Source organism: Cuculus canorus, chromosome 3, assembly GCF_017976375.1.
Source record: "Cuculus canorus isolate bCucCan1 chromosome 3, bCucCan1.pri, whole genome shotgun sequence".
In the NCBI taxonomy this organism is placed as follows: domain Eukaryota; kingdom Metazoa; phylum Chordata; class Aves; order Cuculiformes; family Cuculidae; genus Cuculus; species Cuculus canorus.
Genome location: NC_071403.1, coordinates 102,176,968 through 102,202,801, shown reverse-complemented (window position 1 = coordinate 102,202,801; position 25,834 = coordinate 102,176,968). Strand labels below are relative to the sequence as shown.

Here is a 25,834-nt window from a genome sequence, read left to right as displayed (position 1 = left end):
TCTCTGCACTTTGAGCTGCCACCACTGCAAAGCCTGCCAAAGAAATCTGTTTGGTGGAGACAATGCTAACTCCAGCCTTTGCGGAACCAGCTCCCCTGCCACCTCCCCCTCAATGATAACAATCCAGAGAGTAACTTCTGTGTTCAATATTTAAATCCACTGTTTAATTTTTAAACAGGAAGCTTCCTTTGAACCACAATGCTGAGCCAGGGTCCCTGGCAGATTGCGTGAGTCTGTAAGAAGGTTTCCTTCAGGCGGCTGAGGTCAACAGTTAGATCGCCCCTGTAGCCTCTGAGACACAGCAGGTCATTTAAAGGTTTTCTTTTTGGCTGGATCTGCCAGGTTTCTGCTGGTGAGCTTCGCTCATAACCATCCTAAAATGACATGCTGGTGGTGTCCCAAACCACAGCAAACATCACCTAGTTATTCTAGGCATCTCCGCTCCTAGCGTGGAGAAGCACCAGAGCTTTGCCTTCCTGTGGTTTGTTTTAAACCAAAGGACATGGAGTCAGAGCATTTGGGTTCATTTGTTTCCAGCTTTGGCACTGTCTGCTTTGCCTTTAAATGTGTCTCTGTATGCTTTTGAGGAGAATATAGAGTCAAGGCCTTATTTTGGAATTAAGAGTTGTCTTTACTCTTTTGAGTCTTCCTTTCTGAGCAGTCTCCTCCTGTGGGTGCATAGGGCTTCTTACAAATGAAGAACGGTAGTCCATTAGCTGGTGCGACCAAGCCTTGGTGCTAAAGTGGGAATACTGTTCTCAGTTCTCTTGTCTTGCACAGCTTGCTCTAATCTCCACATGAGCTTGGGCTTTCTTCTTAATCTGCCTCTCCTTTGGTTTCTGTGCCTCATCCTTTCTGGGTGTCATCCTCAATCAGTTGCCCAACTGGCCTCAGTTACAGCTTTCGACTCTGCTTTCCACCTGGTATTCCTGTTAAGAGAATTTTGTACTGAATAAAGATGTCATTTTTCTCTTTTGAATGTCCACATGCACAGCAGTGTCAGAGGTGCAAGCCGTCCCAGCTCCTTTGATTGCAAAAAGACAGTCGCATTAGATCCTGCCATGTAGGATAATGCCATTGTAAGAGAAAACTTGTGTCTTCTAACTGCAGCTGGCAAACTGTAAGCTGGAACCATGCAAATGTTTGTCTTCAGTCTAATGTAGAGAATCTGGGGTCTTAGACCAAGAGAGCACTATCAGAAGGCTTGCAGGCTCCAGCGCACCCCCTGAGGACCAGTAGGTGTGTGCTACAGCCATGAACTCCCTTCTTTCAGCGATAAGGGCTGGAAGGAGCCTTGGAGCTGATTTGTCACCCTTTCCCTCTACCTCCTTGTGCTGGGAATGAAGGCACACCCCCCAGCCCACACAATTGCCCTGCTTCAGATCTGCCCCAGCCTCCACTCCCTGCTCCTCCGACCTCGTTCAACTGCAGCTGCCATGTGCCCCCCTGTGCTCGGCACTTGCAAGCGGTGGCTAATTTGGATTAGGATGCTAATTAGAAATGAGCGAATTGAACGGAAAGCACTTAGCCAGTGTTAATCAGCAGTTAAGTGGCCAGCCCTGCCGAGCTCCGATGGCTGCGCTAAGCTCACTAGAGGTGTTTCCTGCTGAGCTCAGTACACTCGGCTGCCTTGGTTCATGAACCAAGCCTGTGGCTTGCAGCTCAGTGCCCAGCCTGTGGCGGGGAAGACCCTTTTGGAGGTTGCTGCAGGAGGCTGCCGCCTCTTTCCTTACTGTTTTGATGAAATGCTGGAGAGACAGGCAAGAAAGGGCAACAAAAGTGTGGAGACCTCGTTTCCCTACCATAGGGGTCTGCAGGCTTTTGATGTCTGTTTAAATGATGGTCGTTTTCAAGCCGAATTGGAGGGAATGGGGAGGTCCCTATCTGTAGGGCAGCAACCAGGAGTCAAGATGCTGTTCATTTCATAGCTAGTCTCTCCTTCCTGGTACAAAATGGCATGGTAGGTGTGTAAAGCTCCTACCATCACAGCTTACCATGTCTGAAGCTTTTAGCCCTGGCCTTGCAAGGAAGCTTCCTTTGCCCATCCCGTCCTTGGCACCCAGCCTGTAGGTTGCTGGCTCTGCTCTGCCCTGAGTGTCCTGCCAGAGTCACCCATGCTCCGACACAGACCTCCCTAACCAGGATCCAGACCAAACCACCACTGAAAATACAAGAATGCAAGAGCCTAAGTAGACATTTAGGCTTCTCTTTCTCTGGGGTGTTGGGGATAAACCGCCAATAGTTGAGCCGTGCATCAGGATGCCATGAATTAAGTTTCTAGCACACTCCAAGCCCTTAGCAAAAGACTCATTTTCCTTTCTATATGTGTTCTCTGATGGCTTTTAAGTACTTCATCTTTCAGTTTCATAGCACACGACCATACTCTTAAAAAAGTCAGAGGGTAAAGACATCTATGCTTACTGTGTCTGCGCGACTTGCAAGGTGTGACATCCCACTCTCAGCCCATTCTCCAATTCCAATTTCTGCCAAGGGACCTTTTAGAACACTTTTAGAACCTTTTACAAAGCAATTTTCAGATTGGGTTTGGACCTGTTTCTTTTTTCTCTGCATGTTTCCTCCACTCTTCTCCTACTGTGTCAGCAGGGTGAAGCGGTTTATTGGCCTTTGGTTTTGTGGCTCAGGAACTACCATTTTGCCACAAAGGTTAGAGGCTAAAGACTATCTTCAGCCTGGTCTAGTCCAGTTTCTTCCAATCTCTGCAAGTCATTATTGGGTTATGTCTATGCCCAAGATTTTTTACCTGTCTTATAATACTGCTGTAGGGTGTGACTGTATAGTGGTAGTAATAAAATTGAGCCCTATTGCAGATGTTGTTGATCCTACATAATAATCTTTTACCTACATGACTTATTTTGTTACGGGAACCAGCATAAGATGCAATATCAAATGTGCCTTTTAGCTGGTATAAATTGAATGTACTCTAGCTAAATGACACATTTGTAACACTGAGCTGACCTCTTCTCCGAAGCTGATTTTTTTCATGTGTGCCCTAATTTAGTTTAATATATAGCCCAAAGGGTGGGTCATCTGCTGGTGCTTTTTCCTTTCTCGTGAGGAAATTATTCTACCATCACGTTGCTCTGATTTAAAAGCCCTTGTGGCCTGTTTGCCATCAGTGCTCTTTTACCCTCCTCTACATTTGCCCTCTCAAACCTTTCAGCAGAACATCTCTTCCTCTTTAGCCATAATAGCCTTCCTCCATTTCATCAGACTATCACATCCCTCAGCCTGGATTAACCCTTCCATAATCATACTAATCACAGATATATTCCTTTTCAGCCTCCTCCTGAGGCCAGGGGCTGCCCATCTGTCTGCGGCTTGATGCGGAGCCACAGTGGTGATGCAGCAGTGCTGTGCAACTTGCTGTGAGCACCCAGGCGGCCTTGAGGAGGAGATCTGAAAAGCAGGAGCTCACCAGCCCCTTCCCTTCCCTGCAGATAACACTTGCCGCTTTGAGGATGAGAAGATCTGTGGCTTCGTGCAAGACAAGATGGACAACTTTGACTGGACCCGACAGAATGCCCTGACCCAGAACCCCAAGCGTACCGTCAACACAGGGCCCCCCACGGACATCAGTGGTACGCCAGAGGGTAGGCACATGTCTGGGTTTCTTTTGGCTTGGTGTCAGGAATCCTGCATCTCAGGGAGCTGGTTGAGTGCTGATCCGTTTTCCACATAACACACTCCTCTGCCCAGGGTGCAGGGAGCAAGCAGTTAATTTGCATGTTACTGATTAGCATCAAGCACACAATTAAAACGCCCATGACTTTATTTCAGGGAATAGCATGAGTATTAGTTCTTGTTACCAGCTAATTGCCTGCTGCCTAATGCCCTTCTCCCATTTGATGCTTGTTCTGAAGTCAAAAAAGGATAAACAAGTAGGAGAACATTTCTAATACCTAGAAACAGTCCTGCTGCTTTTAGCCAGCTGTTTTCTCAAAGCTCTTGGGGGGGCTAACAGATCTTATTAGCAAGCAGCAGCATGAGAGTCCAGGAGGGAACTGCCTGAAGGGTGGCAGCAAGCATCTCGCCTCTAGCTGGAGGAGGCTGTTGTTGTACATGGAGTACATGCTCCCATTTTAGCTGGATATTACTTTCCCCTTTCTTCTAATAATGAAAGTAAATTTGTACGCAAGCACAAATCTTTGAACTCAGAAAAAATGGGAAACATCCAGTGGCCAGCTAAGGAAATGGCTTTTCCCATTAGTGTTCAGTACACCAGCCTGACTGAGCATTGAAAATCATGCCAACAAATTAAATAGCTAATCTGTTCCTCCCTGGGTTGTTAACAACTACTTTGGTATTGTTCTCTTTAGATAACAGTATTGTTTAGGCCAGAATCTTCCTCTGCTCGAGGCAAAGAAATTAGGCTGGAATGGTTTCTCCCTCCTCTTTCTGGTTTTCTGCTAACACAATGCAGTCAGCACTGGGGCTCCTTGTGCTGCATGAGAAAGGACCATTTTGCACCCAGACAGATGTGTGTGTGTGTGTATATGTTCAGGGACTTAGGTGCTGCATGTGCTCACAACAGATCTGTTGGTGCCTGTCTCTCCTGCTCTCCCCTGAGTACTGCAGTGGCAGGGGAGGGACACACTGCAGGCATCCTGCAAGTACCTCTGACCGGAACTGCAGTGGGTGCAGAGCGGATGGGAAGAGGAAGACCGTGTCTCTCAGAGGCAGAGTGGTCTCCCAGCCTCTAGCATCCCGTTGTTTGTAGGGAGAAAGATGCAGTGCACACTGGCTTTCCTCACCTTTCTTTGTTGTGTTGTAGGTTATTACATGTTCATCGAGGCATCCCGGCCCCGGGTGACAGGAGACAAAGCCCGACTTATCAGCCCCCTCTACAACATCACTGCCAAGTATTACTGTGTCTCCTTCTACTACCACATGTATGGGAAGCATATTGGTGAGTGCCCTCTGGGGAGGGGTAAACCCAGCCTAGTGCAGGCTACTGGGGAAGACATTCAGCCTCCCTTTCACCAACCCTGCTTGTGGTCGGCAATTCAGGAGTCCTACTCCAGTGCTCAGTTACCTGTCACTTACACACAGCCCATCCTGGTGCAGTCAGCTACCACCCCTGCCCTTCTGGCTTGCTTCTGCTCTAGCATAAGGCTCCCTACCCTCCACAAGAAAGAGCATTGTACCCATGTGTGCACTTTTCCCCTGCTCAGAGGCAAAACCACCTTGCTCTAGGCAGCAGGACAGCAGGTAAACTGTCTGTCTGTCACAGAGGAGATGGAGGGAGAGGAGCTTTGTGGTGGCCACAGCTATTTTGGGGTGGGCAGGGTGTGTGTTCCCTCAGCTGTGCCGAGGGACTGCTCTGCCTGACTTCTTCCTCTCTGACCATAAGTCTACGTGTGCAGCAAGCACCACAGAAGTGCCTGGCACACTAATGAGTTTCCATATCCAGTCAAGGAGCAATTGCTAATTCGTCACCTCTTGATTATAATTTCATTAATTTGAATAATAGATGTACTCTTCCCACAGCACGCTGGGTTATTAATCACCTGCTGGACTGAAGCCTGACTGAAAAATCAGGGACCAGGCAGGAATGTGTCCGCCCTTCAATAAACGAGGTTAATTAACAGCTCTCTCTCTTAGCATCATTGATGTCATTGGGAGGGAACATGCTCTTGAGTCCAGCCATCACATCTCTGAGCATGTGTAGCCCAGCAGAGAGGTTAAGCTGCAAAATCTGAGATCTCCTTTTCTCAGTGGAGGTGAGGCTGAAACCCTGACCCCATGGGTGCCAGGGGTAGGGGCTGGGCTGTGGTTCATTGAGCAGGTCTCTGTCTCTGTCTTTGCACTAAGGGCTCACGTTTGCTGTCTGCGCACAGTGTCCGGCTAGGTCAGAGGTATGTGTCTGCACCTGTATTTCTCCTGCAGACAGGCTGCTCCATGCTGCCTTCATGCCAATGACAGTAGGTTGTTCAGGTGGAGCACTATTGGTGTTGGTTCACACCAGGTTTTCCTGCACCTGCAGGCCTTGCTTAGCTTATAGAGTCCAGCTGTTAATGCTGGCTGGCAAATTTCCTTGCTTGCTAGTCGGTATGTTTATTTTCCTTTTTTTCTTTCAGGTTAAGAGACAATAAAACCAACTGCTATGTAAGCTCAGACCCATTAGCTTCAATGATGTGAATTTAGGATTCTCTGCATAATATAGACGTGTATATTTTTTAAATGTATATTATTTTTCAGATACACTGGAGCATATATTTTATACTAACTGTTTTCCATTGTGGTCAGTCAGCCTTCCTGCCTAATTCCTGCACAACTCCTGGAGGCTTTGAAAGGGATCTCATTTGTAGAGATTGCAATGAAGAGTGGTCAAGATTGGTGGGAGACTGTCAAGGAAAGAAGATGTGGAGGGAGAAGGTCCCTCTTGGTTTGTTTCCTTTAGGAATACAGCTGTGTGTCATGTTTCCAAGTTCATTTTAGAGGGAAAATAAAAGCCGGTCACCTTTTGCTTGCTTTTGGAAGAGAGCTTTGTTTTATAGCTCTCATGTGGTGATCTGTTTGGAGATGAGGTGAACTGGATATGCTAGAGGATTAATTCAGTGGCCTGAAGCTCCGCCAGGGGACGTTCAGGCTGGATATCAGAAAAAAAATTCTTCACAGAAAGAGTCATTGGCACTGGAACAGGCTGCCCAGGGAGGTGATTGAGTCACCTTCCCTGAAGGTGTTTAAGGAACGGGTTGATGAAGGGCTTAGGGGCATGGTTTAAGGGAGTGTTAGGAATGGTTGGACTTGATGATCCAGTGGGTCCTTTCCAACCTGGTGATTCTATGATTACAAGTTTTTGACTTACAGCATTTTATCTCTTTATTCATTTGCTCCACCCAGAACAAAAGATACAGTGACTGCCATGACCTAAGAGAGCTGCTGAGTGCCATTTTCTATTCCTTAGCTTCAGGCGCCTTTTATATGTGTTGAGTTTTCCCCTTGCTATTCAATGTTGCTGCCCCTGCTTGCTCCCTATTTTTCCCTTGTTGCACAAAGGGGCTGATACATTTGTGAGAGGTGGATAGACTCTTTAAAGCCATGTGATGATTTCCAGTGTGGGTGCTGGCTGAGCTGAAAGTGAATAAATTATTTTAAAATTAGACTGACTAGATAGAGTCAGAGGATTAAGAAAGAAATGAGAAAAAGTTCTTTTTCTCTTGGCTTGTGGAATACATGGCTTGATCTAACGAACCTACAATATTTCTGTCTGCAAATTGAAATTCAGTACCTTGTATCTGCTCTCTACTCTGGAGTTTCTTTCAGGGTCTGTCATGATATTATGAAATCATTTGGGCTTCTTATCTATATATCAGAGCACCAGGGTGAAACTGAGACCTCTCCAGGAAAAATCAGAACACCTAGTAATCCTAAAATTGTCTGGTTTTCATCATTTCCACTATGCTTCTGACTAACTTTTACACTGCTTGGTCTTTTTCCTTACTGCTACACTGGCAGCGCTCTGGCATAGCTGTCCTCTTCCCTGCACATATACGAACAAACCCGTGTTTGGGACATGCTCTGTGTCACCAGCAGGTCTAAAGGCTTGATCTACATTTCTAATGCACATTGGTTACTCCCTGATTGTTTTGCTTGTGTGGAGGTTGTGAAACCTTGCTAGAAAGCTTTAGCTTGTTTGGATGATGCCAGCCTCGATGCCTTTGGTGTCAGAAGTCCTTTCAGAGTCCGCTGGGGTAACTGACAGCCTGCCTGAAGGCTCCTCTTCTTTGTCCCTGTGTTGGAAGAGACTGGCCCATCTCATAAACTGGCCCAAACTCATAAACTCAGAGACTGGCATCTCACTAGGACTTCTCCAGTCAAATGAGAGGGCAGACCCTGGCCTCCTACCTGTGTCACGTATGTGACAATATGAAAGTAAAGGCAGGGTGGCTACAACCCTGGGCTGTGTCTCGCTACCTATGTAGCATCAGCTATCCCTGATGCCTGCCTGCAGACATGGCCCCAAGCCCTGGCTCACCTAGTGCCAGCCCAGTCCTACCAAGCCAGATGCCAGTCCTGCTGAGCCAGCTGTAGCACTTAGCAAGAGCGTATCAGATTGCTCTTGTTGGCAGACAGTGCCAGCAAGAGGGCATCTTCCATCCCAAACCTCTCCTAGCAGCTCCAGCTCCGTCATGGTGCAAGCTGAAGCTCTGTCACTGTGAAAAGAAGCCGTATAGAATTCTGGCATTTATTTATTTTTTAATAACCCTTTTATTACCTTTTTTCCTACTCTACAGAACTTGAAAGCTGGTTTACTCTCACAATTTGACTATAAAATATCCACAGCCATCCAGGCAAATCTTCCCTGGGAGAGTTCCCAGACACTACTCGTTTATAATAGATATGACGAAAGAGAGAAACAGAATACAAATGGAGCATTTGTAGCCACGATATAAAATATTCAGTGACTAGCAGAGCAGGGTGATGTTGAATATATCTCAGCAGATGAGTGAGCAGGGTGAAGGGGAGCTCCCTGGAGGCAATTCCCATTTTCTGGAGGTATTTGGTCACCAGTTTTCCTTCCTCTGTCCCGCTCTGAAGTGTGCATTTGCATTTCCCTGTGATCCTGCCCACCCAAACACAAAAATCACGTGGAGAGGAAGGAAAGAAATCCCATTTCCACCCAGCATTCAAGCACAAGAATGTCTTGCTTGCCGCAGGCGCAGATATATCAAATGAGGAATTGCTTGCTTTCTTCAGGAAAGCAAGCTAACCACGGCAGGCAGCAACCAGTCGTCAAATTCAAAAAGCCTCTTTGTTGAGTAGGCTTGTTGAGTCAGCATCACAGCTGGGACCAGATCCTCAAATCCTTAGTCCTTAGTCGTTAGACTCTTCTTCCTTCCTCTCCGGGGACTGCCTGGGAAGAGGATACTTTCAGAGAATAGTGTCCTTGACAGACTGCTCCCACTGCAGTCCCTTGTCACCCCTCTTTCATGTCTCCTAGCTCAGTGTAGCCAGGTTATGATCTACACAACTTCCTGCCTGCTGCTGGTTGCTCTCACAGACCTTGCAGCAAGAGATGCCTTCATGGTCAGACTGCAGAAGAAGATTACTTAGAGGGATGAGGAATATTCAGCCACAATGAATTTAGCTTTTTGTGTGGCCATTGTGGTCCCCATGGTACACAGTTATTGCTAACGCTATAGCTCCATATCTTCTGACCCCGTGACTGTATCATTGGAGCAAAGAGTCTTCTTTCTCACAGGGGTAACTGCATAAAAGCAGCGATGGAGAATGTACTCAAGCAGCAGTTTTTTAGCCTCCTTCTGATCATTGAGTTCACTGGTAGACACTTTTCAAACTACATTTGCTGTGTTTTTAGTAGCAGTAGTCACTGCACACAGGTGTATGATGAGATATGGCCTCAGGGAGAGGAGAAGGCAAAGACTCCTCCTTGCCCTGTGGTAGCTCCCAAGATAGGACTGTTCACCTGCTTCCTGTAGTGAAACTGGCAAGTCCTGGGCTTCAGGAGCTGAGTCTGATTGAATGCGATGTGTGAAGACCCTGCTCTGTGTTTGCAGTTTTTGTATATTGAGCCTCCTTTCTGCACTGGCAGTGTCATGGTCTTACCCTGGCCAGTTCCTCTCCCAGAAATTAAGGAACAGGCTTATTTTCTGGCATATGTCAAGCATCAGTGAAACTCATGGAGAGTTAAAGGTACTGTTGTTCCAGGTTAGTGCTAACACAGGTGTTATCTGACCATCCCAACTAAGTTTAGCTTAGGTATAATGAGGATGAGAAGCTTCCAATGAAATGGTAAACTATTCATTGCTCTTTACAGCTTCTTGAAGAGATGAAGTAGAGAGGGAGGTGCTTATCTCTTCTCCCTAATGTCCAGTGACAGGACACTTGGGAATGATTCAAAGCTGCATCAGGGGAGGATCAGACTAGATATTGGAATCATAGAATGGTTTGGGTTGGAAGGGACCTTAAACATCATCCAGTGCCATCCACCCTGCCGTGGGCCGGGACACCTTCCACTAGACCGAGTTGCTCAAAACCCCATCCAGCCTGGCCTTGAACACCTCTGGGGCTGTGACATCCACAACTTCTCTGAGCAACCTGTTCCAGTGACTCACCAGCCAGTAAAGGATTTCTTCCTATCATCTAATCTATATCTCCCTGCTTTCAGCTTAAAATCATTACTCCTCTTCCTATCACTACATTCCCTGATAATGAGACCCTCCCCATCTTTCCTGTAGTCCCCCTTTAAGTATTGGAAGAATGCTGTAAGGCCTCTCCAGAGTCTTCTCTTCTCTAGGCTAAACAAGCCCAACTCTCTCAGCGTGTCCTTGTATGGAAGTATACTGGGTGGTTGCAGAAGGCCCCTTGCAACTGAACTATTCTTTTCTCTTCTAAGATACTGTGAGGAACAGGCTTGGGATTGATTAAAAGGTATTTTGGTTCTGAGTCACCGGAAACAGTGAGACCTGATCAGATCACTTGCCACAGCAACAAAGTTCAAGAAAGCCATAAGCGGTTTCACAGAGGTAATTCTATTGTAGGCAGGCTGCTTACACTGGTGGTGTCACACTGATACCCTCGTGTTGAGTTAGAAACACAGATCTGGAAGGCCTGCCAAACTGAATTCCTTCAACTCGGGTCATGCAACCAGTGCAAAGATGAGTCTCAGAGATTATGGTGGATGATCACACATTGGAGCCAGTGTTAGCATGGATGCCACGTGGCTGCATCATGTCTGACAAGTAATAGTAGTCAGAACTCTCAGGTCACAGAAATTAATAGGTAGCAGCTATGTCAATATAAATGTCATTTTTATAAGTTTCAACATTGTAGCTCCCTCCTTTGTACCCAAAGCTTGTTTATGAAAACAGCACCCTGCTGCTGCACGCAGTTATACAGGTGGCACCTTGGAGGTAGCTGCATTCTGTTGGACTTATAAAGTTTGCCTTATATGCAAATGCATCATTCTTGAAATCGATGTCATAATCTCCAGAGCAATAACTGTATATGGTAGAGATTATATCCCTGGATTGATTGAAGGGAGGCTGATTTTCCTAATGAATGTGATTCACTTCCCTCTAGGCTTTTGAAAACAAGTTGCGGTTTGAGTTACGTGAGCAGTTTGTAATGAAAAAGTGTGTTAAATTTTTTAAATAATCTTTCCGCCTATTCACATGGGTTCTTGACTTTACTCATTCTTCCATCAATTGATGTGTATTTAACTAATGTTTTGTGGCCTCCTCTGGGCTATGGTATGGACCCTTTGGATAGACTGTGGTTTCTACTGGTAGTATCTGCGTGTTTTGAGGGGAAGTTAGTCAAATACCATGATCATGAGCAAGGATTATAAATACCTGGCAAGATAACCACATATTTGTAAAGTATCATTCAAGCTCTAAAGGTTCAATACAGTGGCTCTGAACCAAAGACCATTGAGGTCATTGTTTTTCTAAAGACTTGAGTGAACTTTGGATTAGAGCCATAGGTGCAAAGATTATTAAGACCAGATGGGACCAATACATCATCTAATCAAACTTCCTGCATAACCAAGGGCAGAGAACTCCCTTCAATTACACTTGCTGGAGCCCAGTAAATAGTGTGTGTCTGGACTTTAGTTGGAGGTTTACTTAAAAAGAGCACAAACAGCATGCTTGACACAGCTTGCAAATGTGGGACTGAATCATCTCTAAGCCAAAGAACTTAGCGTGTAAAGCTATAGAAGATATGGAGAGGAGGGAAAGGTTTTCAGATATGGATTGGCTCTTCATCACGTTTATTCCATGAATAACATATTCATGTTGATGCAGGCATTCTGCTTAGTACCTTGAATTTGGGTGTCTTTCCTTACCCCTCACTACAAGTGCATCTGCTCCCTGTACAGATAGCTGCTGAAATGTTGCCTTCTTCGAAAGTCCTCTGCTGCCTTACCAGTCATGATCAGACTGCATTCCCACTGCAGAATTTATTAGGAAGTTTGTCAGGGGCAGAGACTGCTGACACAAATTCATTTGCAGATGGTCTGAATCCCTACAGTTCATCTTTGCTCCTGCTCACCTGATTTGAGTCACTGTTACTTACCTGGTGTGAAGGTGCTATGATCACCGCTTCTTTCCTCCAGGGTCTCAGCAAAGTGCTTTTCCATTCAGGCTTGACTCACAGCAGCAGCCTTGCACAAAGTTGAGCAGCTGTAAGGAAATACTGCAACCTAATTGTCTCCTGAGACATCAGGTGTTGCATCAATTATTCAGCCCCTGAAATTGCTAGGTACAAAACTTAACAGACACTTAAGAGGAAATGGGAACTCTCAGTGTGTATCCCACTATGTCTTTAGCACTCCCAGATCAGTCTTCTTTTCTCTCCATGGGCCATTAACTATTTCACCAGTGCCGTAGTTGTACAAGTGGAGTCTGAAGTTGATCATTCTTGGTGAGCATCTGGAGACTGACCCTGGCTGCTCTGGCAGCTTAAAGGCTGGGGGGCCAGAGTGCACAGCTCTCTTGCACGAGTACTTGTGCAACCATCCCAGCCTGTTCTTGAACTTCAACGAGTCATGATTTTGTGATAGGTATTGAAATGCTTCACAGAAAATCAAAAAATGTTCAACAAGTGTCAGTCATCACCATTGTTTCCAGGAGTGACTGCTTCTCCCAAAGAGAGCTCTGTGGGAATGACAGGCAACCTAGCACTTGAGTTGAAGGAGTTTGCAGATCCAGACTGGGAGTCTCACTGTTTCAGCCAGTCCCCTGAATGTTTTCTGGTAGAAGTACAGTTGGGCATGGAATCAGAAAGGAATCTTTTGCTATAATGCATCCTCACGCAAAGCTGGGAACACGGCCTACTGTAATAGCCTTCCTGCGGCAAACCACTTTCCAGGCCCGAAACATTCATCTGTCATGTCTCCTTGGGTCAGGCAGAGGAGGAAGCCAGAAAACAGATTTTGAATGGTGTCTTCAGTTCAACGGGAAGAATATGCGATCTCAGCTGCTCATTCCTGCTGTCTTGCTGGCTTCAGCGTTGCACTAAAACAGCCCATATGCTCCAAGCCCTGCAGCAGTACAGCTGCCCTGTTCTTTGGCTCCCGGGACCAAGAGACCACAGACTGGGTGATAATGGGGAAATAGGTTTGTTAATAGGAATAGGAAAGAGGCAGGCAAAGTCTTCCTCAGCATAAGCACATCTGCTTCTGCAGGGTTTTTGTTGGGAACACTCCCACACATTCTTATATTTTGGGGGCTCTGGGAGGCTCCCTTCTCTCTGGCTGAGGTCTTTGCAAAGCCTGCCCACAGAAGGGAGGGAGGTAGGCAGACTCCCTGTGTCTGGCTGTTGTGTTCTTTTAAACCTGGCGGTGCCTATGAGGCAGATTTCCGTTTCAGGTCGTCTGAGAAATCTGAGCACAGTGCATGTTCTCAGTATGAGAGCTGAACACATGAATTGCGCAAAGGACCCAGCTGTCTCTGATGGCAAAGATGAAAGAGTCCTTTATCAAAGCTGGGAGAAGAGAGAGCATTTGCCTGAAGGCATCTGGGCATGTCACGAAACAGAGGGTGAACAAGGAGCAAGCAGACCTCACAGCGACTATGGTTCACTCTGCTTCTTGAGTCTGAAAAATTGGTGGGAAAAGTTGCCTACACATGGTTTGCTTCTTGCTGTGTTCCTTGTACTCCCTTTTCCCCCCAGGCTGGCCTCTCCTTCCTAAGGTAATATTAAGCATTTCTTGGGACCAATATGTACAGAAACAGTAAGAGGGAAGGAACTGCCTGGCTGCCTTCAGACTGCTTGATTCTGGAAAGCATTGGAGAGGAAGAAAGATGGGCTGCTGCAGGTCTTTTGCCTGAGACACAAAGCCCATGTAAGGATCCTGTCCATGGGCTGGCCAGCACTACTGCCTGTGGAAGGACTTCTTCACAGCTGCATCACTAGAGTAGGTCTCCATGGAGGAGGCCATAGCAAGGCAGGATGAACCCCAGAGGGGATCTCCATCTCATAATGGAACATCACCATGTAGGAATGGGGCTTGACAGGCTGCTAGGGAACAAAGAGACCAGCAAAGCAGATGAAGTAAGCAAGCAGGGGAAATGCACTAAGATTGTTTCCATCACCAACCTTGATATTACTGGGTGCTTCCCCATCCCATTGGTGTGGGTCAGCGACCACCTCTCTGGGAAATCTTGTGTGTCCTCTGTGCTGGAACTGTGAGGAGCAAGCTCTGGAAAGACTGTGTGGTCCCCGTAGGCTGAATGCTCATGCTGCTCACAGCAGCATGGTGAGCTGGCACATGGGATCAGAGCTGCTACCTGCGGTAGCATTCAGGGATGTGAAAACACATCTGGGCTTGGGGCTGAGAGTCAGACACCCCATCTGTCCTGTAGAGAAGGACATAGTCTGTTCATTTTGTCCTCTGCAAAATGTTTAAGTACAGGAAAAAGATGTGATTAGGCAAGAAAGTATTATTATTCAGGTTTGAACTTAGTGAAAAGCCTGAGGACTCCCAATTCCTGCCAAGCTCTGTACCCTCCTTCTGCTCTGTTCTGGTTGCGTATTGGATGATCCTTTGTTCTTTTGAGATAGCATAAATTTAATGTTATGGAGCATGGAGATTTTTTTTCTCCCTTTTCTGAATTCCTTAAACCAAATCCTGTTGTCCACACATAGAAAGCCTGTTACTGGTCGCAAACAACCTCTGAGGGAATTTTCCATGAAAAGATGTGGTGAGATTCTGTTCCATACACACAGCATCAAAGACAGAAATCTTGTATCATTCATCTTTCTATGCCAACACTTTCTCTAATTAGACCATGGATCAAATGAGCAAAGGAGCTCAAGCATAGCTCCACTGCAAGTCTGCTCCTACCATATCACCATCTGCTCTCTGTGTACACAGACAAGTGGGGTTATGTTGGAGAGAAGGAGCTGTAGCTGTAATTTGCCTGCCTTCCTCCCATTAGCACTTACATTCCTCATGACTTCGCCTCTTTACAGTGCACTGTTGTTGTTTCTCTGCTGGTTTATTCCCTCTATCCCAAAATTCATATGCATGCCAAACACGTCAGATAGTGATGGATCATAGATCAATTAGGCAATTGGCAATTGTGCAATTAGCTTTTCCATGTCAGGAGATTTTGCTTCAAGCCCATCCTCATTTGATGGTGGCTTAGGAGGTTGGGGTAGAAATGTTTATTTCTTTGATTTTTTTAAATCCACAGTAAAATCCAAAGAAAATTCCCTGTAGCCAGATACAAGTAATTTTCATAGGTTTGCTGTAGGAGAAACATTGCCAATCAAAACTTACCGTATTGCTGTTTATAGTCCCTGGAAGTCCCAGCCACAGCAGGGAACTGGAGGCTTTGATTCCCCTGATCCCTTTTCACTATAGCCTCCCCATCGTAGTGAAGCAGAAAGAGAATGTCCCATAGCAATTACCTGACCTGCAGCACAGCGCTGAACATGCTCAGTGCCTCTCTAAAGCTAATGGGTAGAGGTGGGATACAGGGGCTTTCCAAATTCTGACCAAGACTGTTTTCTCGCTGTTGATGAGCTCTCTGAACCCTCACACTCTGAATTTACTGAAGCAGTAGCTGCAGGAAGGGGTCTGTATAGTGACCCTGTGGCTGGACATAGGGGACCCTGCACACCAAGCTGAGGTCAAAGACATGTGGAGATAAAGTTCTTTGTACTCAGGAATGGAAAGCAGCTGAGGGGCTTTAATTATCAAGCATCATTAGAGACTGTGAAAAAATAAATACATCATATCCTGGCACAAAGACCACTTACAGTCCTAGAAATTATGAGTCAGTGCAAGCTGATATTATTTCTCCTCTCTATCTGTGCTACAATTATTTTTCTACTCTCTGCTTTCTAGCTCTTAGAGCAGTAACTTTCCCCCACAGCTCTGTAACTGAGAACACCAGCCTGACACAGGCTGCTATTCATTAACATGCATTTAAATGAGAGAGGGAGAGAGACCTGTGTTTGTTGCAGGAATTATGAACAGTAGTAGATTCTTTCTGGGGACTGTCATTCACTCCTGGGATTTGCCTGCACTAAGCTTTGGGCTTTTAGTTTGTGATCAGTGATGTTAACACTAAAACACTTAAGGAATTGCTCAGGGCTCCTGCTGGAAAGGAAAGAGTTCTTTTCTCCCTGGCTTGGTTTCAGCTCTCATCTGGGGTCTGGAAGTGACTCTGCCAGGGTACACAAGGTCTGAATCCTCTCCACACTGTGTATCTCTGTCCACCCACTGGGCATCTCTTGCCATGAATCGGTTTCTTCTTATCTTAATCTGTCTTGCCTGCAGTTGAAATGCAGTGCAATTTCCAAGGAGGTTTTCATTCCTGGATTCCCAGTTGGATGACAGACCTAAACTGGAGTGGCAGTCAGGTTTTCTCATGCATTGCTGATCTCCTGAGATTGCCCTGTGCCAGAGCAGGAATGCAGGAGCGCAACAGGGAGTTGCAGTGAGACCAGGTTGCATGTGAGCCTGCGGCCGGCCCAGCTGCTGGATGTTAATCTCAACATACTTTCCTACCCATCCCATGGGGCTTTGCTGAGCGTGGCACAGCACCCTGCCTCTCAGCATGCAGTGTTGTTCTCCCTTTGGTTCCTAGCTGTTCTGGCTGCCTGCCTCACATCCAAGCTGCGTAAACTGAGCTGTGTCTCAGCCTTCCCCCACCCCATCACTCCACTTCACTCCTTAGCTGCCTCACAGAAAGCTGTCAAGGAAAACTGCCTCCTCTGCCATCCCACACGGATTGTGCCCATGGTCCTGCCTTTGCAGACCCTGCTTCCCTCCCTGCGCTGTCTGGACTGGCTTTTCCGTGTCTATGCTGCTGTTCAGTGTGACAGTGAAGTTCCCATCCTGGGGAAACAGAGAGAAGACCTTTTTGTGTTGTGAGAAGGTAACATTTAAAGGCATCCCTTGGGCTACTGTATCTGGCAGCCCAGCTGGTGCTCTTTTGTGTGAGTGCCACTCTTTTGAAATGCCAACTCTGGTCTTAAAGGCAGTCAGCAGAAGGTACAGCTCACTCTCACTGTAATTGATTGATCATCACTCATCACTGGCCTTTATTATCCCTTTTGATTGGAAAGAAGGAACAATACACATTACAAGACAAATGTGAAGATTGCCTTGTATGGGAGAGGTAACAACAGGATTGCCAGTGTCCTGGGATTTCCCTTGTGTTTGTCTGTCTCTGGTCAGCTGGTCAGATTTAGCAGCAAATAGATGGCCTGTCTTCGTGTGCGCCTTACCACCAGGTGCCCTTGGAAAATGCCAGACACATTTGATGGGGGAGATGAGGAAGGGGCGATGATGGCAGAAGGAGATAACAAAACTGGCCAGTTGGATTTGGACTTGGATACAGGAAACTGGACATGATAGTAGTATAAAACCAGGCAAAAGGGGTGGCTGCAACAGCTTGCACTGGGAAACATCCCAGATGGGCCTTTCACATCTGCACTGATAGACACATGAGGGTTGGAGAGCAGATCCCACTTTGGTTCTTCTTCAGTTTGTGACCACTGGAAAGGCAGAAGGCCTCGGGCACTTCTGTTACTGGTGTGTTCTTTCTCAGGTCTTGTAAAATATTTGCTATGTTTCTGAGTTGTCTTCTAAGGGAGTGAGTGTTATTTTTCTTCTTATTATGACCTTATCATGTCAGCGGATAAAAGTAGGTAGAAGAAGCTTGCTAAGGTTCACGTGGCAAGTCAGTTCACAGCTGTGAATTGGCTCCTCACACCCTACACATGCATAGACTGTGCATTGGTCACCTCCTGCAAAGTGAGATTTGCATATATAGTCTGTGCTCTAGGAGGGCATCTTACAAGAATTGGGTAGCTGTTGGTCTGAAATTGTGTGACATGCTGAAAGCTACACAGTGAGTGAAGATAGTTAATAAAGTGTGAGGTGTGTATTGCTAAATTGCGTGGAGGTAGGTGTGGGCAATTCACCAGAGATCAAGAGCTGTGGATGTCAATATCTACATATGCTTCAGCTCCCTTTATAGCCTGAGACTTAATCTATGGAATTGTATGGCTGTAAGTGGGTTCTTGTAACAATGTTTGATTTTAGGGCAGTGGGCTGAACCCAAAATTTTCCCTTGGAAAACACAAAGTTCTGCAGCACTTTTTCCATCACATAGTTAGCTTTCAGAGTCGGACAGAGAAACAGAGATAAAGAAGCTCTGAACAACTGGAAAGATGACTTGGAGCTTTCTGTAGTCCAGGACTGCAGTGTTTTATGGCTCTGCCTGGAGCTCAGATGTGAAGGTTCATTTCCAAGTACTTCCATTACAGGCCACATGCACTTAAACTTGACTGGCAGCCTGTGCCAGACTGAGACATGGTAGAAGGGAATAAAGTAGACGACTTGCACAATCTTTAACATCTACAACACTGTGGACTCAGTTCAGATCAGATAGACCCTTCATCCCTGTTTGGTTTGAAGTCCTGGAGACTCTGCCGTGCCTCCCAGAAGCACATTCCCAATGACAGCGTTACTGGGAAAGGGAGGTATTGTAGTTCTTTCCCAGTCTCAGGGAGGCTCTGTAAATTAGCAGGGATTGCAGATATGGCTATGAGATCTGACTGCCCTTCACAACTCTGACTGATTTGTAAGACAGTCATGGGCATGTTGTTTGTCTGTTTTGACCTTCTTTTTTTCTCTGTGTGTAGACAGAGTTAGTGAAACGCTGCATGCTGTGGGCAGATAAGGGAGCTTCCTTTCCATTTGCAAACCTTTTGAGGAATGCCTGCTTATATTCAGTATTGTTCTATTAGGGATTTTGGGGCCCTAAAATGCTGAAACTTTTTTTCTTGATGATGCGAGGACATGGAGCTGTCAGCCAGGGTATGCACAGGCTTGGTTTGCGTTTATGCCAGGCATTCACAGCCAGTGCTTTGGGGGCACTAATTTGCATTTCAGTTGCTTCTCTAGGTCTCTTTCCATCTCACCTTCATTTTTTTCCTAGAGCATCAAAGTTCATTTGCTGCCTGATTTGTCCCAGTCCTGGCTGCGCAGGCAGGCTCTTGTGCAGCAGATCCTAGCTGCAAGTCCCCAAATGAGGGTAAAATAGACAGAGGTTGTTTTTAATCCTTGCTTGCTAGCAGCTTTGTATTATTTCTTCATTCACTCGCAGTTCCTCACTTCACTGGCTCTGGTGTCTGTAATTAGCTGCTCTGAACACCCTCCTATTGGCAGTGATCTATGGGGTTATGTTGTTCCTGTGTGGGCAGGAATTTGGCAAGGGCCTCCCTGAAGACTAAGTATCCTTCTTGAAGAGACTTGCCCTCATAGGAAGCTCCTGAGGGCAAGAAGGATGACAAGAAACCAGTGGCTCAAAGCTGGTTTTGCCAGAGGCTCCGGTAGTGACCTCTCTCATCCTTTGCACTGTGTTTCCAGGAGGGAGATCCCACTCGCTTACTTCTGTTTCCCCAAGGTTGTATAGCGCCAGCTGGTCTCAAGAGTGAGAGAAACAAGTTATTTCACTCCTCACCTTGGGTCATAGTGTGTGCATCCCAAACTGGGTACCACTGGGGGAAGGAATTGGATGCACTCTCTCTGGTCAGGCCTTCATCTAGTTTTCTTAGGCAGGCATCCTCAGTGCTAATGCTTCTGAATATTTCCAGGCAATAACATGCCCCTCTTTTCTCAATTAACTAAATTATATACATATTTCATTCTTTTAACCTTTTCTTGTAAGTCAGCCACTCAGAATCTAAACATTTTATCATCTTTATTATGCATCTCTGAAATCCCTGGGATATATCTCTCACTTCCTGACAGTCATGCACTCGATGGGGTACTTCCAGGTCCCAGTTCTTCACACAGTGCTCCAAGGCCAATGTGCCAAGAATGAAGAATTTCAGGGGATCGTGCAGAAGGGCGGTTATATAGGAAAGTCTCTTTCCCTGTCTCTTTCCCTGACCTCTCATTGATGCCTCTCAGAAGAGTATAGGGAAGTGCATCCTGAGTGCAGACAGAATCTGGACTTATGAGTAAGTGTTCTTATTGCTTCTCTGCTCTCAGGTGTAATATGTCTGGGTATGGGGACCAGAAACACTGATAAACAGTAGCGTGACTAGAGTTGTGATTGATTTTTTGGTTCGCCAGCTAAATTGGAAAAAAAAAAAAGAAAAAGTGTTTCAGGTCAACCCTGAGTAAATGTTTAAAATGTTTTTTCATTGAAACAAAGGAAAGAAGTCAGCTGAGAGGATTACTAAATCAGTGACGCTGTTTTCAAAGTGAGGACTGGAAATATATTGAGATACGTTGTCTTTGGGTTTTGTTTAATGGCAGACAAAACCTTTTGGGAATTGCTTTGTTTGAAAGAACTTCAAGTTAGTGTTGATTCACAGGGTCTTTGTGTCCCTCTGAAAATGTGGACCTGGGATGGTGCGGGCTGCGTGGTACAGGCAATGCTGCACAGCACTAGCAAAGAACGGCTGCTTGCTCCAAGGCTGCTTCCAGGGCAAGTGGCAACTGATGACATAGGTCATGTTTCTGCAGCTGATGGCCAGGGTCAAGGCAAGGAGAGGGCTGCAGGCTCCATAGCGAGGTGTAAGTCATGTATGGGGAGCAGTAAAGACGTGTCCTGGGCTCCCCAGTTCAAGTGGGATGTACAGATACTGATGTGGGTGCAACAGTCAGGCATCAGGATTTCAAGTGCCAGGAGTGCAAGTCCTGGGAAAGAGAGGTTGAGGGAGATGGCCTTGGTCAGTCTGGCAAAGAGGAGGCTGCTATCAGCACTTGGCTGTCAACTGTTTGAAGGGCACTTTCACAGGTAACAGAGCCAAAATCTTATCAGTAGTGTTAGACAGAATCACAGAATGCCAGGTTGGAAGGGACCTCAGGGATCATCTGGTCCAGCCTTTTAGGTAGTACAGAGTTTAAATGAAATGGCCCATAATCCTGTCAAGCTGAGCCTTGAGTGTCCAGCGTAGAGGAATCCACGCCCTGGGGAGATTATTCCAATGTTTAACTGTTCTCATGGTGAAAAATTTTCTTGTGGAATCCAATTGGAATCTCCCAGGAGCAACTTATACCCATTACCCCATGTCTTTTCCATGTGAATCCTCCTATAAAGGGAGTCCATTTCCACTTGGTGGAGACCCTTTATGTAGGGGTACATGGTAATAAGGTCTCCCCTAAGCCTCCTTTTCTCAAGGCTGAACAAACCCAGTTCCCTCAGCCTTACTTCATATGGAGACAATATAGTAGGAAACAGTGATCATAACTGGTAGCACTGGGTATTCATACTAGACATGAGGAAAAGCTGTTTTCCTCAGGGGATTCAAAGACTTGGCCAAGCAAAGCCATGCTGCCCTCATGTAAAGCTGGAGACAGCTTCAAGCAGGAGGTTTAATGGAATGCCTCTGGAGGTCCCTCACAGCTAGCATTTCTGCCACCCCCTTCTTATGCCACCCCAGCCATGCTAGTCTGCTTCTTCCTCATCTTGTCCTCGCTTGTCTTCATCTGGATCTGTGCCCTCCCTTGGACAGCCATTGTCAATGGCACTTGCCCGTCAATCCAGGAGAAAGATGGCTCCCTCCAGAGGTTACCACTGGGGCTCTGCAGGCTGTTGCTGGGCTGGCTGGGGCATACAGCTGTGGCTCATGGCTAAGCCGCAGAGCTAAGCTGGGGACAGCCCAGCAGGCTGGGTTGCCTACCTGCCCTGGCATGCCAGCGCCCAGGTTCTCTCTTACAGGCTCCTTGAACCTGCTAGTTCGTGTGCGGAACAAGCGAGCCATCGACACCCAGGTCTGGTCACTCAGTGGAAACCGGGGAAACATGTGGCAGCAAGCACACGTGCCCATCAACCCGCCCGGGCCCTTCCAGGTAAGTCAGGTCCACAACCAAGGAGCTGCCTACCAGCTGTCTGGTCTATGTGCCATGGACTATAGGAGACTTCCCAGCAGGCATCTGCTTCCACAGCCCAGGGGGTGATCGGGCACAGTGAGAGTACTGGGAGCTCTCCACCCCCAGGGTCACTAGGGCAAGGTGAGAACTCACTAGATGCTCAGAAATCAAACCCACTTCTCTCAGAAGCCATCCAACATTGTTACGTGCAAGCATCAGTTTGGCACTGTGAACTTTCTGATTCTTGCTGGTCTGGAAACTGCTTGTCAAAGAGCTCCTTCTGATACCAGGTCTGTGTGACAGGTCTGTTGATGTTGAGCAGCTAGGGGATCCTGGCCTGTTGGTGTTAAGCAGTAGAGATTTCTTCTAGTGTGTGCTGCAAGAGTCCGCCTCCGCTATCGCCCCAGTGTAGAACTGTAGGACAGGTTGTGAATATGGACTGGGCACTCTCTTTCTGCTCATCAAGTTGTTTATGCATACCCAGGAAATGGTCAGCTTGGATGTTTTATTGCTGATATTTTTGCCTAACATGCTAATTTGTCAGAGACTTGTTTGTGAGGTCTGGGTGTATGCAGGATGGTAAATTGTGGCACTGTGGCAGACGCCCAGCATGACTTTCCATGGTACAGGAAAGGAGTGGGTCCTCCATAGCTACAGCCTCACACCAGGCTCTGTCCCATGCTCTGTTTGCAGATCATCTTTGAAGGCGTTCGGGGTACAAGCTATGAGGGGGACATTGCCATCGATGACGTCACTCTGAAAAAGGGGGACTGTCCAAGGAAACCACTTGGACCAAATAAGGGTGAGAGTGTGTGTGCCTCAGAGGAAAACCGTTTGGTGGGAGTGCACATATGTGCACATGCTACAGATGCGCAGCTAATTTCAGAGCATGTTGACATGTTGGTGGGACTCAAGGAGATGGGTCAACTCCATCAGCAGGAGGGCTATCAGGACCTTGAACTTTACAGTCATGATTAGCAAGAACTCAGAGGTAGAGACTGTGCTGCCAGACAGCAGCATCCTGAAGTCTGCACCAGTATGTTGGATTGCAGGTGTCATCCCAAGAAGCTAAAGGCTTCTGCAATATCTCATTTCCTGGAAACCCTAGATGTGGGGACTTTGGAAAAAGAAAGACCTGCAGGCTGTGAGGGCCTCTGCAGCAATATGTCCGTCCTCCAGGGAAAAAAGCTATGCCTTTTGGCACCTGGAGCCAGGGAGGGCTGGGCTTCTTCTCATTGTCCTCTGAGCAAAGAGGCACAGCCTGGCAGGGTGTTGCACATCTAGGATGGGACCAAGCTACTCAAGCTCGCTATCACCTCCCTCCTGATCCTGACCATGGGTGCTTGAGCGAAATCCCACCAGCCTCCTTTCAGGTCCATCCATATAATTCCAGTGCCACCACTGCAGAAAGGGAGACAATCCCACTCTCACAGAGGTGCACTGTAGACTGAAGCCATAGCAAAGTGCATAAGCAGCACATAGGCATTAGTCTTTGGGTGGGAATCAGTGATGTGCCTCATGCCTTAGTCCTGCCCACGCCTTTGACAACGTGCCTCAGGTGGGCAGGAGAGCAGATGTGCAGCATATGCAAAGCAAAGCCAGACAGGCACTTAAGGCCAATGTTGACTTTGTCTTATTTAATTTTGAAGGAAGAAAACCTTGTTGAGGAAGTGTCATTTTCAGCAATTTCCTTAAATTCAAAGGTGAAGTGGGGAAACAAAACGTCCAAATAGTCAGAACACCCTGCAAATTTTAAAACTTGAGGTAAAGGTCTGTTTCAGCCTAGGATGGCCAAGCTGTAACTAAAATAAAAGCAGAACCTTTTGTTTGACTTTAATTGAATCTTCAGGGATAGGAAGGAGACTTGAATAGCAAAAGTAGCTAAGACTCAACCTTTTTTCCCAAACTGAAAAATAAATAATTTTGGGAGTTTTCAGAATGTCCTGGGAAGCCTAGAAAGATCTTCTGATAGATCTGGGAGATGCTTAATGGTTTCGAATGGGAGGAGAGGGTCAGAGACTGATTTACATTACGTTGTTTGATGAGGTCTGGATCCATCCCATCACTAATTCTTTTTCTCTCTTCTTGGCTGGCAGCGGTTGCTCTTCCAGGAAGTGGTGTCCCGGCCCTGCACAGCCCTTGTCTTTGTGGCCCATTGACTTTCTTCCTTTACGTGCTGCTCAGATGATGGCAAGTGAGCACTCCTGTCTTCGGACTGAGACATTTCTGCTCCTTTCCTACTCAGCCACCTCTGCTCCTCTTCTTCCCCTCCTCACTGGCACACCAAAGTGTCCATATGTTACCAAAGACTGACAGGCATGAACACGCAAAAGGATCTGGTTCAGAACTGGAGCACTCCTTGAGAAAGTCATAATGTCTAGAAACAAAATTTAAAGATAAAGACAAAAATTTTTTACAAGCACCTGCACGAGAGACAGAGGAAAGAAGGAAAGAAAAAGAAACACAGAAAAGAAGGAATGAAAGACGAAAAATAGGAATGAAGAAATTTGAAGAGCAAATGAATGAGGAAAAAAATACCCCCATGTTTCCTTGGGAATGTCGGACAGAACTTCCTTAGGGAAGTGGGAACTTGTTTTAAGCAAACAAACAAAAATATATTAAAGCACAAATTTCTACTGGAACAGTTACCTTCTTTACTGCAGAGCCCACAGCTTGGTGGATGTTATACTGCAGTACTCCCCTTGTCTCCCCATGCACTCCCACTGGCTGGGGCTGCCCTGTTCCGGCTGCAGCTCCCTGCAGTAATGCTGGCCTCGACCGTGGGGCAGCAGCTGCCCCACATGCTGGTGGACGGAGCATCTTGCCTCGCACCGCATGTGCTTCAATGTCTCCATCCGCCCACATCTTCCAGGCTCTCATGTATTTAATTGCCCGCTGTGTGGTTTGCTTTGGCCTTTCCCCACTGCTCTGTGCTTCTCACCCATCAGCCTGAAGAAGATGGAGCAGGAATGGACCCATCACATGGACCACACTGAGTGGTGAAGAACTCCCGGCTGGATCCGGCTGCAGCATTGGCCTCTGAGCGCCTCTTTCTCGTCTGTCAGCACTTTTGCTGGGTGGGGAAAATATGAGAGCAGGTCTGAGCTGCAGATAGAAAGATGGCTCTGTGGGGTTGAGGGATGGATGGGGCAGGGTGAGATGGGATGGAAGGGGGGAGCGGTTGCACATTGGCTTTCCCCTGTGAATGCTGTGATGACAGTTGCCTCAGCCCTAAGCCCAGGTCTGCTTCTCTGCCTCCCCTTTGTTATCTATTTATTTTGGTCTTTTATTCCATTGCTTAACTTCCCCAACCTCAAGTTTTTTGGATTATGGGAAGAGTCAGTCATTTCAACCTTGTTCAGCCAAGCAGCAGGTCTCATGCCCATGACCAACCCTTGGGCCAGCAGTTCAGGCAGCTCTGATATTGCCCTCTCACCTTTTGAGGCCTTTTAGCACACAAAGTGCATTAGCAGCAGAGTGGGTGAAGTGCGGCAACAGCATCACTGCTCAGGAGAGAGGCGCCTGAATTTTGTCAGCGCATGCAGTCTTGCTGGCACTGAGCTTCCACTGCCAAAGTAGCAGGCAGAGAAGCTGAAGGGTGGAGGTGGAAGAAGTGAGCAGAAAGTGGCCCAAGAAGTATGGAGGCAGGAAGCTTGACCCAAAAGAGGGGCTTATGCTGAACTGACACCCAGTTTGCCATGAAGAACAGGGGAATAGACAGGGATGGGGGAAATTCATGCTTTTCCTGCTGGCATCATGGAAGAGTAGAGCTGATGCCTCTCTCTGCTGTAGACCTGCAGCAGGTCTGGCATGACATCCTCAGGGTGGAGGTACATGCTGCCCCGGATGATGTGCAAGAGAAGGTTCTGCCCTGCACTGGACGAATGAGAGCCATGATTACCTTGTTGCAATTGGCAGCAGCTGTGGGAATGATTTTTCTCCCAACACAGGGCAGAGTTAGTCCCACAGGACTGTGGACTGGGGTTAGTAGCCCAC

The 25,834-nt window shown here is 46.9% G+C and overlaps 1 protein-coding gene across 6 annotated transcripts in view; it reads left to right on the top strand.

Annotated features, from left to right (window-relative positions):
* MDGA1 (MAM domain containing glycosylphosphatidylinositol anchor 1) overlaps window positions 1-24,060 on the top strand; it is a 143,747-nt gene extending 119,687 nt beyond the window's left edge. For 4 of the 6 annotated variants that reach the window (XM_054063253.1, XM_054063254.1, XM_009559102.2 and 1 more), the window contains 5 exons: window positions 3,459-3,611; window positions 4,793-4,927; window positions 21,687-21,817; window positions 22,532-22,640; window positions 23,935-24,060. In XM_054063253.1, coding sequence (XP_053919228.1) covers window positions 3,459-3,611; window positions 4,793-4,927; window positions 21,687-21,817; window positions 22,532-22,640; window positions 23,935-24,026 — 620 coding nt within the window. In that variant the 3' untranslated portion in view covers window positions 24,027-24,060. Of the gene's footprint in view, window positions 1-3,458; window positions 3,612-4,792; window positions 4,928-5,508; window positions 5,775-21,686; window positions 21,818-22,531; window positions 22,641-23,934 lie in introns of those variants that run through there. The other 2 variants (XM_054063252.1, XM_054063255.1) reach the window with 2 other exon arrangements.
* The last annotated feature ends 1,774 nt before the right edge of the window (window positions 24,061-25,834 follow it).